This window comes from Salvelinus fontinalis, chromosome 6 (genome assembly GCF_029448725.1).
Source record: "Salvelinus fontinalis isolate EN_2023a chromosome 6, ASM2944872v1, whole genome shotgun sequence".
NCBI lineage: Eukaryota > Metazoa > Chordata > Actinopteri > Salmoniformes > Salmonidae > Salvelinus > Salvelinus fontinalis.
The window spans coordinates 22,644,988-22,662,874 of record NC_074670.1 but is presented as its reverse complement, the minus strand read 5'-3'; the positions used below and the strand labels follow the sequence as shown (position 1 = coordinate 22,662,874).

The following is a 17,887-nucleotide window of genomic DNA, read 5'->3' as shown; positions in this document are numbered from 1 at the left end:
ATCCATGACAGGGAAACATAGTGGAGTGGTAACGCGTGTGCAATCAGTTGCTCCTGACGCCACTTGGGTACACTGCAGCATCCACCGAGAGGCTCTTGCTGCCAAGGGAATGCCTGACAGCTTGAAAAACGTTTTGGACACTATAGTGAAAATTGTTAACTTTGTTAAAGCAAGGCCCCCGAACTCTCGTGTATTTTCTGCATTATGCAATGATATGGGCAGCGACCAACATACAGAAGTGCGCTGGTTATCAAGAGGCAAAGTATTGACAAGTTTTTTTAAAATTGAGAGACAAGCATAAAGTTTTCTTTACTAACCATGATTTTCACTTGTCTGACCGCTTGCATGATGACGAGTTTCTCACACGACTGGCCTATCTAGGTGATGTTTTTTCTCGCCTGAATGATCTGAATCTAGGATTACAGGGACTCTCCACAACGATATTCAATGTGCAGGACAAAATGGGGGCTATGATTAAGAAGTTGGAGCTCTTTTCTGTCTGCATTAACAAGGACAACACACAGGTCTTTCCATCATTGTATGATTTTTTGTGTGCAAATGAACTCAAGCTTACGGACAATGTCAAATGTGATATAGCTGGGTGCTCAATTACGCAGGTACTTTCCCGAAACGGACAACACAAACAACTGGATTCGTTATCCCTTTCATGCCCTGCCCTCCAGTCCACTTACCGATTTCTGAACGAGAGCCTCATCGAAATTGCAACATGCGCTTCTGAGAAAATGTAATTTAATCAGAAGCCAATGCCAGATTTATGAATAGGGCTGCGCTCAGAGTTTCTTGCCTTGGCAAATCACACTGTTACGACACTGATGCCCTTTGCAACCACATACCTCTGTGAGAGTGGATTCTCGTCCCTCACTAGCATGAAAACTAAATACAGGCACAGACTGTGTGTGTAAAATAATTTAAGACTGAGACTCTGTCCAATACAACCTAACATTGCATATGTGCATATGAGTTATGTGCATCCTTTCAAGCACACCCTTCTCATTAACCTGTGGTTTTATATGTAAAATGACTAAATAAAACAAAATTATTTATTATTATATTATTATTTGTGCCCTGGTCCTGGTCTTTGTCACTTCCCACGAGCGGGACAACGATCAATCAGGGACAACGATTGACAGCTGCCTCTGATTGAGAGCCATATCAGGCCAAACACAGAAAACCAACACAGAAATAGAAAACATAGATTACCCACCCAACTCACGCCCTGACTACACTAAAACAAAGAAAATACAAAAGAACTATGGTCAGAACGTGACAGTTAGTGATCTGAAAACTGCTGTGGTTTTATTGCTTGAGGAACCTTGAGGTATTAAATAACGTTTTCACTAGAAAACAGCCCAGGCCTGAGTGTGTTTTCTGTCTCTGAGGCATTTATTATTTATATTAGGGTGGACATAGTCATCATTCTTCTGGAACTCTGTCACTACTGTCAGTGTAACAATCGTCTATGGTGGTAGAAGGATCGGACCAAAGCGCAGCGTGGTAAGTGTTCATGTCTTTAATATAAATCCAAAACTGAACACAGGAACTAAAACAATAAACGATGATCAAACGAAACAGTACCGTGTGGCGACAAACACTGACACGGAAACAAACACCCACAAACCAAAAGTGAAACCCAGGCTACCTAAGTATGATTCTCAATCAGGGACAACGATAGACAGCTGCCTCTGATTGAGAACCATACCAGGCCGAACACAAAACCCCAACATAGAAAAACACACATAGACTGCCCACCCCAACTCACGCCCTGACCATACTAAATAAAGACAAAACAAAGGACATAAAGGTCAGAACGTGACAGTCAGTACAGTCTTCTTCTGACATTCATTCATCTTATCGTCTCTCTCTCTCTCTCTCTCTCTCTCTCTCTCTCTCTCTCTCTCTCTCTCTCTCTCTCTCTCTCTCTCTCTCTCTCTCTCTCTCTCTCTCTCTCTCTCTCTCTCTCTCTCTCTCTCTCTCTCTCTCTCTCTCTCTCTCTCTCTCTCTCTCTCTCTCTCTCTCTCTCTCTCTCTCTCTCTCTCTCTCTCTCTAAAAAGACAGGAATGTGAAGAAGTGTTCATCCCCCATTCCATCCATCACTCTTTTCTTCGTTCCTAAGGGAAATCAAGGGGAAAATAGGGTTATTAAATTATGATTATTCAAGGGACAGTTTTGCACCTTTTCCTGATGCAGAGATGGTTGTCTTGTTGTTGTAACGATTGCCTTTCTGACCTTGATATTGTCAGTTTATCCCACTGAAGTACAAGGAGGATAGGCATGTCATATGGCACTTATTACAAAGGAATGTTACATTCCATTCAAATCAGTTCAATGTAATTCAATTAAATGTTGTACATGATAAGACCGTTAGTTCCGAGTTTTGTCAGGAAGCTTGGCCAGTTTCATAATGCTACTGCATGCGTAGGTTCAAAGCCTTGATAGAAGTACAGTACAGGATGTCTCATTGTTTGGCTCTATCCATGTCCTTAAGAGGATCAAAACCTTTCAGATGGCTGCTGTGGGCTTTCAGGAGATCTACTGTGATTTAGTGTCTATTATTGTTACCCTTGAGAGGGTCCCATATGGCATTACAAGTTTTTAGGATAATGTGGGTTCTGGGTTTATCGTGGATTTAGAGTTAAAGTACCAGAGAGGAGGAATCAGTTGAAAGTCTTAGGGGTCACTAGGGTCATGTTCAGTAGGGGAGAAAACGTTTTGAAACTCAGGGGAAACGGGGAGGTACTACCTGAACTTCAGTGTTCTTATTGGCCAAAACGACCTGAAATGTCCAATAAGAACACACATGTTCGTTTTCCATTGCACAAGGTTTCGCTACAGTGTGCCCCAGCTGTTTGTCTGAACTCTGCTGCCCCCTCAATGCCATGTTCAGGTCACCACTGGTAATCAAGTGATCTGCTCTTCTCTCCATCCCAGGCCTGTTGTGTTAAGACCCCCATTTCCTCAGCAAGCCATCTCTGACAATGAGACCTCTGAATAAAACATGTTAGTTCCTAATCGCTTAGTGATTATTTTAGCACCATCGCTCTACTCGCCTTCCGCCATTTTTGATTAGTCTAACGTGTGTAGCTAATAGCTCTGTGGCAGCCAGGAGATGAAGAAGGCTCCCATTCACTAGTGTTAAACCTCCTCTCTCTCTCCCTCCCTCTCTCCCCCGTCCCTCCTTCACCTCCTCCCTGAAAATGTGTGGAATGTTTCCCCTTCCTGTGGGATGGGCTGTAAGAATGGAGGGAGGGGGGGGGGGGGGGGGAGAAGAGAAGGGGGTGTTTTATGAAGGAGAGGAGGAGAGGGGGATTCAGACAGACAGGATGTGCTCTCGGTGTGTGGAGTGATCTTGGAGAGAACAGACAGAAAGCAGGAAAGAAGAGGGAAAGAAGAAGAGCTAGCGCTGCCTCTGGGCCTGAGGCCTGGGTCTCTCTCTCTCTTTCTCTTTCTCTTTGCCACGTGAAGCAAACCATTAGAGAACTCTGTTTTAATCAGTTACGCTCTGTTTAGTCATTGTATTCAATCACACCATTTTCTCCTCATGTGCTAGTGATTGTCTCAGCGAGGTCCCAGGTGTGTTCCCAGTAGTTCCCAGTGTAGCAGAAAGCTGCCCAACCAGGCCAGTCTCTCTCTGAAGCAGATTAAATCAAGAGGCTGCTACAGTAATAGACTCAGTGTTTATTTGAGTTGGTGTCTGGGAATTAGCAAGACTTAATGGATTCTGTCTGACGTTCTGGAGCCTTTGAACGGAAATAAGTTACCACAGCGCTTCTGGGCATTCTTCTGGTGTGATTTAGGGGAGATGTATAGGGCTCATTAGCCTGGTCCCAGATCAGTTTGTGCTGTCAAATATATCTGAGACCAGGCTAGGATTTCATATGGAGTTCACACATCTCTCCGAATACTCCCAGATGTTTCCTGTAGAGGTCGACCGATTAATCGGAATGGACGATTAATTAGGGCCGATTTCAAGTTTTCATAACAATCGGAAATCGGTATTTTTGGGCGCTGATTTTGCCTATATATATATATATTTTTTTTTACACCTTTATTTCATCTTTATTTAACTAGGCAAGTCAGTTAAGAACACATTCTTATTTTCAATGACGGCCTAGGAACAGTGGGTTAACTGCCTTGTTCAGGGGCAGAATGACAGATTTTTACCTTGTCAGCTCGGGGGATCCAATCTTGCAACCTTACTGTTAACTAGTCCAACGCTCCACCTGCCTCTCATTTAACAAAAGCGCATTGGGAAAAAAGCACAATCGTTGGACAACTGTACCTAACCATAAACACCAATGCCTTTCTTAAAATTAATACACAGAAGTATATATTTTTAAACCTGCATATTTAGCTAAAAGAAATCCAGGTTAGCAGGCAATATTAACCAGGTGAAATTGTGTCATTTCTCTTGCGTTCATTGCACGCAGAGTCAGGGTATATGCAACAGTTTGGGCTGCCTGGCTCATTGCGAACTAATTTGCTAGAATTTTACGTAAATATGACATAACATTGAAGGTTGTGCAATGTAACAAGAATATTTAGACTTATGGATGCCATCCGTTAGATAAAATACCGAACGGTTCCATATTTCACTGAAATAACAAACGTTTTGTTTTCGAAATGATAGTTTCCGGATTCGACCATATTAATGACCAAAGGCTCGTATTTCTGTGTGTTATTATGTTATAATTAAGTCTATGATTTGATAGAGCAGTCTGACTGAGCGATGGTGGGCAGCAGCAGGCTCGTAAGCATTCATTCAAACAGCACTTTCGTGCGTTTTGCCAGCAGCTCTTCGCTGTTTATGACTTCAAGCCTATCAGCCTAATGGCTGGTGTAACCGATGTGAAATGGCTAGCTAGTTAGCGGGGTGCGCGCTAATAGCGTTTCAAACGTCACTCGCTCTGCGACTTGGAGTGGTTGTTCCCCTTGCTCTGCATGAGTAACGCTGCTTCGAGGGTGGCTGTTGTCGATGTGTTCCTGGTTCGAGCCCAGGTAGGGGCGAGGAGAGGGACGGAAGCTATACTGTTACACTGGCAATACTATAGTATAAGAACATCCAATAGTCAAAGGTATATGAAATACAAATGGTATAGAGAGAAATAGTCCTATAAATACTATATTAATTACAACCTAAAACCTCTTACCTTGGAATATTGAAGACTCATGTTAAAAGGAACCACCAGCTTTCATATGTTCTCATGTTCTGAGCAAGGAACTCAAATGTTAGCTTTTTTACATGGCACATATTGCACTTTTACTTCTCCAACCCTTTGTTTTTGCATTATTTAAACCAAATTGAACATGTTTCATTATTTATTTGAGGCTAAATTGATTTTTATTGATGTATTATATTAAGGTAAAATAAGTGTTAATTCAGTATTGTTGTAATTGTCATTATTACAAATACATTTTTAAAAATCGGCCGATTAATCGGCATCGGCTTTTTTGGTCCTCCAATAATCGGTATCGGCGTTGAAAAATCATAATCGGCCGACCTCTAGTCGCCTGTGTGATCTGCTACAATTTGGTAAAAGTAATGTTTGGTCTAATCATGGTCAGACAGTTTTGTCTCATGGTTGGGCCCAGCCCAAACTGTTGAGTGTTGTTTCAGTTAAGTTTATATTCTAAAAGCCCATCTCTGTTCTTCGTCCCAGGCAGAAGGCTACGGGGGAAAGCATTTTACTACGTCGGTGGGAAGGTGTTCTGTGAAGAGGACTTTCTGGTAAGTAGTCCATCTGGATACTGTATCTAGAACCCTGCATAGTTTAGCAGTATGTGAATAGAGTATTATCTATAATTCTGACAGCAGACGTGTCTTCCACTGTGTGCTACCATGACTATATGGGACCGTGACCTCTGGACTCCAGATTATAGTTTAAATTTGATTTCTTCACCTCGTGGCCCAAGTTCAAGTTTCTAAGAGATTCTGGATCAGTTTACTCCTGTAGGGGCATTAGGGAGGGGGTCGGGTAACTGGAGCTAGTACAGTGCACAGTGATACCTTGTATAAAGAAGAACGAGCAGGAGGACCCATGTTTACCTCAGCTGCCCTGTCACAACAACACGCTCCATTACATTACAGTTTGTCCGTTACTAGTCGATTAAATCAGTTGTCCTACTGTCTCTGTGCTGCTAATGAGTCTAACTTATCTTCTCTGGTGTTAGAGGACTATTTCTGGACATGGTTGTATTTATCCCTAATTAAACATTAAGTTGATGTGGGAGAATTCCCCCATGTATCATATGAGGTGGACTGGGCTTATATGAGAAGAAGACTAAGAGTCAGTCTAAGATGCCAGCAGTTTCTTATGAGATGATGTAACCTCACTGTCCTCCCCTCTCCTCTGTCTGTTCCAGTATTCTGGATTCCAGCAGTCTGCAGACAAGTGTAACGCATGCGGACATCTGATCATGGATATGGTGAGTGTAAGTGAGTGTAAGTGAGTGTAAGTGAGTGTGAGTGAGTGTGAGTGAGTGAGTGAGTGAGTGTGTGCCCTCCAGCAGTGTGTTGAGCAGCAGAAACATGGAGTCACTCCTCCCTCAGAGAACTTCCTGTGGGCACATCTGGAGAAAGCTTAGGAGGAAGTGGTGGTTTCAGAACACACACACACACACACACACACACACACACACACACACACACACACACACACACACACACACACACACACACACACACACACACACACACACACACACACACACACACACACACACACACACTAGGGTAAAACCAGGACACATAGAGAGAATATAAAACCCAAGTTCAGTAGTCATCAGCAGGTGTAGTAACACATGAAGGATTTACCATGACATGGCTTTACACATGTTAACCATACAGAGCTGTAGCAGGGGGGGACAGATCTGTTTTCCTATTATCACTGTCTCTCTCTCCAACACACTGCTTCCCTCAGCTACTAACTCACTGTAAGACAGTCAACTCTATACTCTGTGGATGAGTGATCAGCGATCCACTACTTGTTAGATATGATAAAGCATTGAAATTCTCTCTCTTTCACTCTCCTTCTCTCGCTCTCTTCACCCCTTCTCTCTCTCTCTCTCTCCCTCTCCACCCCTCTCTCTCTCCCTCTCCCTCTCCCCTTCTCTCTTTCTGTCTCTCCATCCACCCTCTCTCTTTCTCTCTCCCTTTCTCTTTCTCTCTCGCTCCCCTCTCTCTTTCTATCTCTCCCCCTCCACCTCTATAGATCCTGCAGGCCCTTGGGAAGTCCTACCACCCTGGCTGTTTCCGTTGTGTCATCTGTAACGACAGTCTGGACGGAGTGCCCTTCACTGTGGACACAGAGAACAAGATTTACTGTGTCAAAGACTACCACAGGTACAACCGTTATGAACACTGCAAAACATAAACATATTCGTTTAACTGGCGCTAACAATACGGCCAGAAGTCATGTTTCTATAACAGAAGTCAGCGGCAGTTCCATTTGGACATAGCAGGATCAGGTTTTTGCCACGTGGAGAGGAAGGGGGAGAGAGATGTTAGGTAGGAAGGGATGAGTCTCCTGTGGAAGAGCAAAGGGAGTAGCAGCATGGGGTCACCTCAGCAAAGCACAACAAACACACTGAATCAGGAATCTGGTCACAATGGAATCCACAGCAGCCGGCCAGGCCAGACCAGGGCAACAGCCCACTATACTGACAGAACCATGGAGAAAGTAAGAGCCATGGGCCTTATGCTAGAGCAATCAGATCTCACTGTACTGAAGCCCAGATGTCTTTTCCCGCCTATTCATGATTAATCGTCACTAACATTCATTCACTAGCATACTGTTGCTTTGATTAAAGGGATAGTTCCCCCAAATTACAAAATGACACATTGGTTTCCTTAACCTATAGGCAGTCTATGGACAAGGTATGACATCAATCAATGCTCAAACCCTCTTAGGCCTCACTCCCCCCTATCTGAGATATCTACTGCTGCCCTCATCCTCCACATACAACACCTGTTCTGCCAGTCACATTCTGTTACCAAGGTCCCCAAAGCAGACACATCCCTGGGTCGCTCCTCTTTTCAGTTAGCTGCAGCTAGCGACTGGAACGAGCTGCAACAAATACTCAAACTTGACAGTTTTATCTCAATCTCGTCATTCAAAGACTCAATCATGGACACTCTTACTGACAGTTGTGGCTGCTTTGCGTGATGTATTGTTGTCTCTACCTTCTTGCCCTTTGTGCTGTTGTCTGTGCCCAATAATGTATGTACCATGTTTTATGCTGCTACCATGTTGTGTTGCTACCATGTTGTTGTTATGTTGTGTTGCTACCATGCTGTGTTGTCATGTGTTGCTTCCTTGCTATGTTGTTGTCTTAGGTCTCTCTTTATGTAGTTTTGTGTTGTCTCTCTTGTTGTGATGTGTGTCAAGCCCCCGTCCCCACAGGAGGCCTTTTGCCTTTTGGTAGGCCTTCATTGTAAATAAGAATTTGTTCTTAACGGACTTGCCTAGTTCAATAAAGGTTGAATAAAAATGTTTTGGTTTAGTTTCCCTGTCACTGCTTCCACATGCTAACATTTTAGCATTCGTTGCGCCAATCCCATTGAAGTCATGAAACCGATATTAGCATTTTTCGTGCATCATGTCCAAATCATAATTTGGCTCCCGAGTGGCACAGCGGTCTAAGGCACTGCATCTCAGTGCTAGAGGCATCACTACAGATCCTGGTTCGATTCCAGGCTGATCACAACCGGCTGTGATTGGGAGTCCCATAAGGCGGCGCACAATTGGCTCAGCGTCGTCCGGATTTGGCCGGGGTAGGCCGTCATTGTGAATAAGAATTTGTTCTTAACTGACCTGCCCAGTTAAATAAAGGTCAAATAAAAATGTAAAATAAAATAAAAAAAATATTGTGAAGCTTAACATTTACATTTTAGCGACTTACAAGTGAAATTTGGTTTAAGTGCCTTGCTCAAGGTCACATCACCAGATTTTCACCTAGTCAGCTTGGGGATTCGAACCAGCATCCTCAACAAAGTCACTTATAGATGCTTTGAACATGATATGAAAAAAATGCTAATATTGGTCCCATGACTTGAATGGGATTTGTGCCACAAATGCTAAAACGTTAGCATGTGGAAACTGTGCCAAAGAAACTAAACCAAAGCATGGATTGCTGTTATACCTTGTCCATAGACTGCTTACAGGATAAGGAAACTATGTGTAATTTTGTAATTTGGCTGAACTATCCCTTTAACGCAATTCAAAGTCAGTGGTGTTACACTGGGCTATTAACACAATAATACTCTTATAAATACTGCACAGAGTGCAGGAAAAACAGGAATTTAATACGGATACCCTATTATGCATATATCTAGGACAAGAAATGTGTGTGGTTTCTCAATCAGACCTAGTCATGGACACTGCACTGAGACAGCTTTTGTTTTACAGACTCAGACATTCAGGTGCCAGCCAGCTGCACACGGTGTGTGTGTCTGTGTGTGTGGGGAAAGAATTCATGTATTTTTCTGGATTGGTTGTATCACGTGTGAGGCTGAGCCAGCACATCTGCAGAACTGGAGACTCACCACCTCTCCTTAGCAGTCTCAATGCTCTCATGCACACACACACTGAAGGGGAGAGAGGGGGAAAGAATGAGAGAAGGGGCAAAGGAGGAGAGAATGGGCAAAGGGGGGACTATTGAAAGTGTTAGAAGTATTAACCTGAAAAAAGAGTAACGGATACAAGTGCTGTATCTATATCAAGCCTGGTGGTCTTTCTGTAGGGAACCAGTATAAACCGACGTATATTTTCAGTCTGAAACTGTTATTATTTCTATCAATTGATTTATCTTCGTTGTTCTCTCGTTTTCTCAGGGTCTTGGCCCCCAAATGTGCAGCATGTAACCAGCCCATTCTGCCTTCAGAGGTAAGCTCTCTTTGAACACAACATCTTCAAGTAATATCCTAAGGACTTACATTATATACAACCATAAAATAGGTGTTTTTCTGATCATCTGCATGTCATGTATGACAAAATACCTAATTGATCGGTTGACTAATAGTATAATTAACAGGGCCTGGAATGGTTCCTGCCTGCAAAGTGATTTCAACAGGAAGAACTCCTGTCCGTAGTAATGATGAATGATAATCAAAATGTTCAGGCATATATTATGGTTTACGATGCAAACACTTCCACTCCCATCCCATGTCGATATAGACAGTCACATTGCAACCCCTGACCTGATTCCCTCAGGGTAAAGATTGATAACCAACCCCAGTGTTGAACCTGAGACAGGAGCCAGATGTGAGGAGAGAGTTCCTCTGGCATAGCAAATGATTAAGTGTCCTACTGAGGCAGTAGCAAACATAAAGATTCCTACTGAGGCAGTAGAAAACGATCAAGTATCCGACTGAGGCAGTAGGAAACGATCAAGAATCCTACTGAGGCAGTAGCAAACGATCAAGTATGCTACTATCCTAGGTCAGGCTCTAGTGCAAGAGAAGGAGGAGGAGGAATGGGGTGTGCTGTGTTTTAACATGTTTCATATGAGCAGGTATCCCTTTAAGCAACTGTTTGTATGTATAGGGACTTGAAAGGGATCTCAGGCATGATGATCAGCTTTCCATCTTTAAACATTTGGAACTCGTCTCTGAAGTCTCGCTCTCTCCTGAGCCAAGTAAGCTGCAGTCAGGATTCAGGAAGACGTACATTTTCACAGCTATTTACTCAGTCTAAGGTCTGGGCTGTAACAATAAACCAAACTGATAACAGACCTGGGAACATCTCTTGTTGTAATGGCTGCCAAAGTTACACGCAGGTCAGCAGACACCCCAACATTTTATTCATTTATTTAGTGCTTGATTGAGCTGGCGCAATGGAACCAATTGAATAGTCCCAAAAGAGCAAACCCAGACGATCTGGCACTCCATTCAGGCTCAATCAAACTATCAAAGTATCTGAAAGAGCGCTATTTAAACCAGAGGCCCTACTAGGACACCATCCACTGAGGTGTAGATTCAGGGCTGGGCTTCTATTGGACACCTCTGTGTGTAGGCCTACGTGGGGTGGTTTTGGGAGGGGTGTTGTTTGCCTATTTTAGTGTGTGATTCAGATGCAGGCACTGCAGCCCACGCCTCACTCAGTGCATGACTGTTGCCCTAAACATTATCCCTCCCTCTTAAAAAAATGTCCAAAATTAGAGTTGACTCGACAGGAATGTTGCCCCTCACTGAGGCTATAAGGGTAGAATTCAGAGCAGGGGTGCAGTTTGTGTTTGACGTGCACGTACGTTGTCATGGAAAAGGCCAGATAAATTCATGCCTGCTAGCAGGTGGTTTGTAGAAGGGACCACAGTGCAGTACAAGGGGGGGAGTTTAGAATAGCTTTAATTTAATGTGTATAACTGGTTTTAAATGAGTTGATAGATAGCTGAAAATCTTCCATGTACCCTCCTGCTGAGTGTTACTTTATTATCACATAACAATGGAATATAACCACATGTCCATGATGAATAGCCTGTGTGATGATGGTAATAATTGGTGAAAGTCTGATATATATGGAACCTTCCAGCTGTAGTACCTGCCCTCTGAAGCTGTAGCAGGCTGAACCCAGACTGTCTGTCAGAAACTGACTGTTGGTTAGCCATATGTTGTGTAGAAACGTGTCCTTTGGCCAACACCAGAATTCTGGACAGTACTGTAAACCTTCACCTGAGAAAACAGCCAGGTGTCAAAGACGCATATGGATTTCTTTGACACCTGGCTGTTTTCTCAGGTGAAGGTTCACAGTACTGTTCAGAATTCTGGTGTTGGCCAAGGGACACGTTTCTACACAACTACCATCTTGCCAATTTTGGCCTGTTTGTAGGCCTATTTCAAATGTTGTTTGTTTGTAAAGGTTGGAAGTAAAAGGACACATATGGATGTCAGGACAAAGCCAAATTAGCTTGCCTGCTGGTTGATATATCAGCAGTAATTAGCTTACTGTACCTGTTAGCAATCATGGCTAACTATAGCTGAAAAAGAATCAGGCTAAATGAAAAAGCAATGGACAGAGGCCTATAACGCAAAGGGATATTTTTATCAATGTATGCTCAGCATGTAAAAACAAATGTACTGTTGGCTATCTAAGGATCTCAACAGTCCTCTCTGAAGGTGGATATCTCAAGTTAGTGGTGGTCAATCTACCATTTGAGTATTGACTTCTGTCATTGTTATGATTATGTCACTGATGGATTCCATCATTTTGGTGTTGTGACATCATAATACATGCTATTAGAGGCATAGAATTACATATAGGTTGTTATCAATAAAACGTCACACACCATTAATTGGATATTTGAGTGATCTAAAATAGAAGTGAATTATACCTTACAAGAATGAGAGGTTTAGGTTAATTTCCCATCCTTTGTGGGCTCTGCTTGTCAAGCAGCAGAAGGACGCATTTGCCAATGTAAGCCTATTGTTAGCTGATAATGTTTACATTGCAAGCTACCGGTAGAAGCTTTGTACAGTTGGCTAAACATAGTGGTAAGTAGACCTTATGCACTTTTTTCTCCAACCAACGTAGGCCTACCTAGTGAAGTTAGCTAACATTAACCCTTTTCAACAGCTAGCTACATGCCAAATGGATCGGCTACCCTCACGAATCTGAAAATACATGATCAATTGATGTTTACTGATCATGAAAGCATGCAGTTACTTGCTGTATAACTCTGATGGTAGAGCTAAATGTGGAGTATTCTGAACTGTGTAGTTCTGACTATACTCTTCAAGGTGATGGTATTAAAACCAAATATGTATTACATTTAACAACCCCTTTGTCAAGTTCTGACCATAGTTCTTTTGTGTTTTCTTTGTTTTAGTGTTGGTCAGGACGTGAGCTGAGTGGGCATTCTATGTTGTGTGTCTAGTTTTCCGTTTCTATGTTTGGCCTGATATGGTTCTCAATCAGAGGCAGGTGTTAGTCATTGTCTCTGATTGGGAACCATATTTAGGTAGTCTGTTTTGTGTGGGGTTTGTGGGTGGTTGTTTTCTGTCTTTGTGTCTATGCACCAGATAGGACAGTTTTGTTTTTTTCACGTTTTGTTGTTTTTGTATTTTGTAGTGTTCACGTTGATGGTCTTTATTAAACATGATGAACATTGGCTACGCTGTGCTTTGGTCCTCTCCTTCGTCCACAGAAGAAAACCATTACACCCTTAAAAACAGCATGTAGTTGTCAATGGTTTTAGTGGAGCTGGGGGCTCCTTGCCCCCCAGCAGGCAAATCGAACGTTCGGCTCCTTATTGTAACGTTTTATTGATAACGACCTATAGAATCCCATTTGAATAGGATGTCTTTGGTTACAGGACTCTGATTGGCTGATGCATTTCCCACTGTCACCTGCACCTGCAGAAGATGAAAAGTGCTCTGAATTGAATGCACTCTGTTACTGCCAACATCTACTTACGGTTTTGTCCATAAACCAACAAACAAAACAACTTTGCTGATAACTACTGATGAAAAATGTACATACTATGACTGTGATAAGTGGTTGTCTCAGCCATAGAATCATTTAATAGGATCTCTATGGTCTCAACTATCTTAAGATGCACTAACTGTAAATCGCTCTGGATAAGAGAGGCTGCTAAATATCTACATTTTTTATATATCATTTTAAAAGTCCACTGAACAGAGCCCCCTGTCACATGTTTCTCCCACACCTGACATTGGCCGCAGGAAGAAATGGAGAGTTGTCTGGGCCATGCATGCCATGTTTAACTGTTTTAAATGAACCGATCTAGCCTATACTGATAGCTACTCTAGTTCAGTGGACACTGAAAAGGCTGTCTGTTTGTCTCCACAGGGCTCTGATGAAACCATCCGAGTGGTATCCATGGATAAAGACTACCACGTGGAGTGCTATCACTGTGAAGTGGGTAAACATTAAGATACAAATTCCCTCTTCTATTTCCTTGTTGTTTTCCCTATATCCTTGTAGAGACTGGATGTTCTGTGTTGTTGGTGACAAGACTAACTGTTAAAGCTGTCATCTTAGTAAGTATATCCACAAGAAAATGCCTCATTAGATCGCCACATGAATGTGCTTAAATACCAGGGGGTAGATCCTATACCATATGTCAGCCTTCTCATCATATTAAGAACTCTATATTTCAGTCATCATTTAGTCTTTTAAAATAAACGTTAGAGAGATGCTGGAAAGCTATTTACTGCACACAGATCATAGACAAGGTGGTCCCAGTGCTTAATTACAGTCTTGGTACTAATTGCGAGCTAGAAAGAGGAGCTCAAGCACATGTTAATTTGCTTCGCTCGTCAACACTGTCTGATGATTCTCCTCAAGTGCCTCTTTTACTGACTCCCGCCTCAACAGCATTTGATTGACTTATGGAGTTCGTAGAGCACTTGAAAACAAACAACAGTAAGCCGAGTGGAGACGAGAGCTTTTGAGGATCTCTCTCTCTGAATAGCTCCACTGTGGAAGCCAGTTAAACAATTAATAGGAGTGGAAAGAGGACACCCACTGCCCTTCTCATACAGTGTTTAGTCTGCCAAGCCTGCTGGGCAATTCAAGGGGATTTAAGAATCCCTTCATGTTCTTTTGCCTTTGACAAGGTTTTGTTCCACTCAAAGATGTTTACATTGGAGGAGAGAATGGCCCACAATTCACCTTGCTGGCGTAGATAGCTATACCTCTGGAATATAGACAAATATGTATTTTAAACCAGCATTTTGAATGCAAATTTTGCAGTTCAGATCCCATAGAAACAGATAGATGTAGATGGAATCACAATCACCTTTTGGGGTAATGTTCAAGTGTTATTAGATTTATTTTATAGGCTTTTCCCTTTTATCTACCTCATCCCTCTGTGTTGGTCTGTAGGACTGTCAAATGGAGCTGAACGACGAGGAGGTGCACCGCTGCTACCCGCTGGACGGCCACCTCCTCTGCCACGCCTGCCACCTGAAGCACATCGAGCCGGGTTGCGCCTCGCCCACCGCTGCCTCCTACCAGCACCAGTTCTAGTTTTAGGATCTAGTGCATGGTGCCACCAGGTGGCCCACTGAACTAACTGCCAATAACCAACCACAACCAATCTGTCAAAAAAAAGCTGTCTATAATGGTTTGAATGATAATGCGTGCCTTCTCTGTTAGGGTTAATTGTGCGATTGGTTGATTGATTGATTGATTGCGTGTGTGCATGTGCGGGAGTGTGCTTGTAAATGAGATAGACCTGTTATTATTTTTTATGGAAAAATCTATTTCTCTATTGAAGACATTGTTTATTAGTTGTAAAGTGTTGAACTTTCATCTGACACGAATGTTAATACTCTGGAAATAACAAACGTTTTATTTTAAAAATATATATATTTAAATACCAATTCCAAAGCACAGTTGTATTTTAATGACTGATACCAAAACAATTAAGCATGGAATTATAACAATACAATTTATAGTTTCAATTAGGTGCATTGTGTGTAAATAAATATGCATTTCATGTGCTTGTGTAAATATCCTGATCTTCATTTTCCCCTTTGTGCGCCACCAATTTCAGTTGCTCAGTTTGAATCAATGTATTTGTAGATACTGATACAGTAGAAATATTTTGCATAGCTTAATAGAGCAATTGCCCAGTTTTGTTGTATGTCTCTGTGTGTGGGTTATGAAGGTGTGTTTCCATTACATTTTTTACTAGAAATACTTTCATTACTCATTTTAGCTAATATGCAGGCAGTGTCTAGAAAGTCTAAGTTAGCAATTTAATACACATACTGCACATGGTCCTTTATTATTCCATGTCAGTGGGAATCATGTTGTATTAGTATTACATTTCTATTGTTAAATGAACCCTGGATGTTCTGTTCCCAACACTGATACTGGGCTAATATTCCTACTGTCCTCTGTCACACACCACTCATAGAATATACTTTCTATTAGATTATTAACCCAAAAATGGCAGTTATGTCTGGGTCAACAATGTTTCCAAAATCCCTGTACACAATTACCACCTAAGTAAATAGATAACTAGGTTTATTCTATTCCAATAAAACCCCGAAATCAATATCTATGAACAACCCCTGATAACCCATTTTGGTTTGTAGTGATAAAAAAGTGACTCTAAATGATTAAGTTTCAGTAGGCTTAGTCTATCATATTTCATGATTTATTATATTTATCCTTGTTTAAAAAAGATCCCATTTGTTCAAAGTATATGACGTATGTGAAGTATTCCAGTAGTTTACTGTATTTAAAAATGATTTGAGAGATGTCCATATCAAATATTTAACAAAAATAAATGCATTGTATTAGATTGTCAAATTGTCTGCCTCTTCTTCATGAACAAGTAGCCTGTATACAACAAAAGCTTTTGCGCACCTGTGGTAGGTATATCTTTACACAGGTATTTAGGATATTCCAAATAAATGCAGCCTTAAAGGGCCAATCAGCAGTTGCAACGAAAACAAAGTGACTCCCCACCACTGTTTCAGTAAAAAATGGAGGGATTGGGCTGGAGAAATGTAATCCCTCTCATATTCATAGACATAGCTATGGATGCAGAATTTGTTTTTATCCATGTTTTGAGGTTACACAGTTTTTATTAACATTTACTTTGTTTTTGAAAAGATTGAGTAAAACGAACTTATATGTTTGGTTCTGATGGGGTATGACAGTTGTATAAATTGATTGATTCCCATTGATTCTTGAAGAATATAATTTATTTTTTATTTTTTTTATTTTACCTTTATTTAACTAGGCAAGTCAGTTAAGAACAAATTCTTATTTTCAATGACGGCCTAGGAACAGTGGGTTAACTGCCTGTTCAGGGGCAGAACGACAGATTTGTACCTTGTCAGCTCGGGGATTTGAACTTGCAACCTTCCGGTTACTAGTCCAACGCTCTAACCACTAGGCTACGCTGCCGCCCCGTCACTAGGTCAGACCCAAAAATGGCAGTTATGTCTGGGTCAACAATGTTTCCAAAATCCCTGTACACAATTACCACCTAAGTAAATAGATAACTTTATACATTGTTGACCCAGACATAACTGCCATTTTTGGGTTAATAATCTAATAGAAAGTATATTCTATGAGTGGTGTGTGACAGAGGACAGTAGGAATATTAGCCCAGTATCAGTGTTGGGAACAGAACATACAGGGTTCATTTAACAATAGAAATGTAATACTAATACAACATGAATATAATTTATATTCTTCAAGAATCAATGGGAATCAATCAATTTATACAACTGTCGTACCCCATCAGAACCAAACATATAAGTTTGTTTTACTCAATCTTTTCAAAAACAAAGTAAATGTTAATAAAAAAACATCGCTGTCTGGTTTAACGTATACAGAGCATTAATGTATGGATATATCAACTGCTGACTGTCCCTTTGAGGCTATTAGGACACACAAAAACATATAGGATACAAAAGTTTGATCAATTCTAATATGAGCAGTAACGTTAAACCAGACAGCGATGTTTTTTCAACAAATTCGCGGCAGGGCAGAATCAAATATGCAGTAGCCCCTAGGCGAGGAAAAGTTCTGAATCGGAAGATCAGAGTCAGCCAAGAGTCGAACTCAATCAAACAAGTCATGATACCATCGAAACAAAGAATAATGTATTACTTAGTCATGACAACAAACAACCTATAGGTTCATCTTCGGAGAAAAATAACAGAAGATCTGGAGAAAAAACTGAACCGAGCTAGCCAGGAGTCGAACCTAGAATCTTCTGATCCGTAGTCAGACGCGTTATCCATTGCGCCACTAGCCCGCTGAAAACGGCATAGGGATTGTTGGATTATAAAGTTTTCATGATCTGATGTGAGGATTCGTACAGTAATACTACGATTACTAAACTGTAACTTTGATCAAATAATGTATTTGTGTGTGATACATAA

The 17,887-nt window shown here is 41.5% G+C and overlaps 1 protein-coding gene and 1 non-coding gene across 2 annotated transcripts in view; one reads left to right on the top strand and one right to left on the bottom strand.

Moving 5' to 3' along the window:
• The window catches only part of LOC129857349 (LIM domain-containing protein 1), a 38,650-nt gene extending 22,352 nt beyond the window's left edge, over window positions 1-16,298 (top strand). The window contains exons 3-8 of the mRNA XM_055925503.1: window positions 5,679-5,746; window positions 6,382-6,444; window positions 7,230-7,360; window positions 9,851-9,902; window positions 13,824-13,892; window positions 14,862-16,298. Of these exons, the coding sequence (XP_055781478.1) occupies window positions 5,679-5,746; window positions 6,382-6,444; window positions 7,230-7,360; window positions 9,851-9,902; window positions 13,824-13,892; window positions 14,862-15,005 (527 nt within the window). The 3' untranslated portion in view covers window positions 15,006-16,298. The remainder of the gene's footprint in view (window positions 1-5,678; window positions 5,747-6,381; window positions 6,445-7,229; window positions 7,361-9,850; window positions 9,903-13,823; window positions 13,893-14,861) is intronic.
• A 1,389-nt stretch (window positions 16,299-17,687) lies between these two features.
• trnar-acg (transfer RNA arginine (anticodon ACG)) lies at window positions 17,688-17,760 on the bottom strand. The gene has a single exon. It is a non-coding gene; the product is annotated as a tRNA-Arg (tRNA).
• Between the last annotated feature and the right edge of the window lie 127 nt (window positions 17,761-17,887).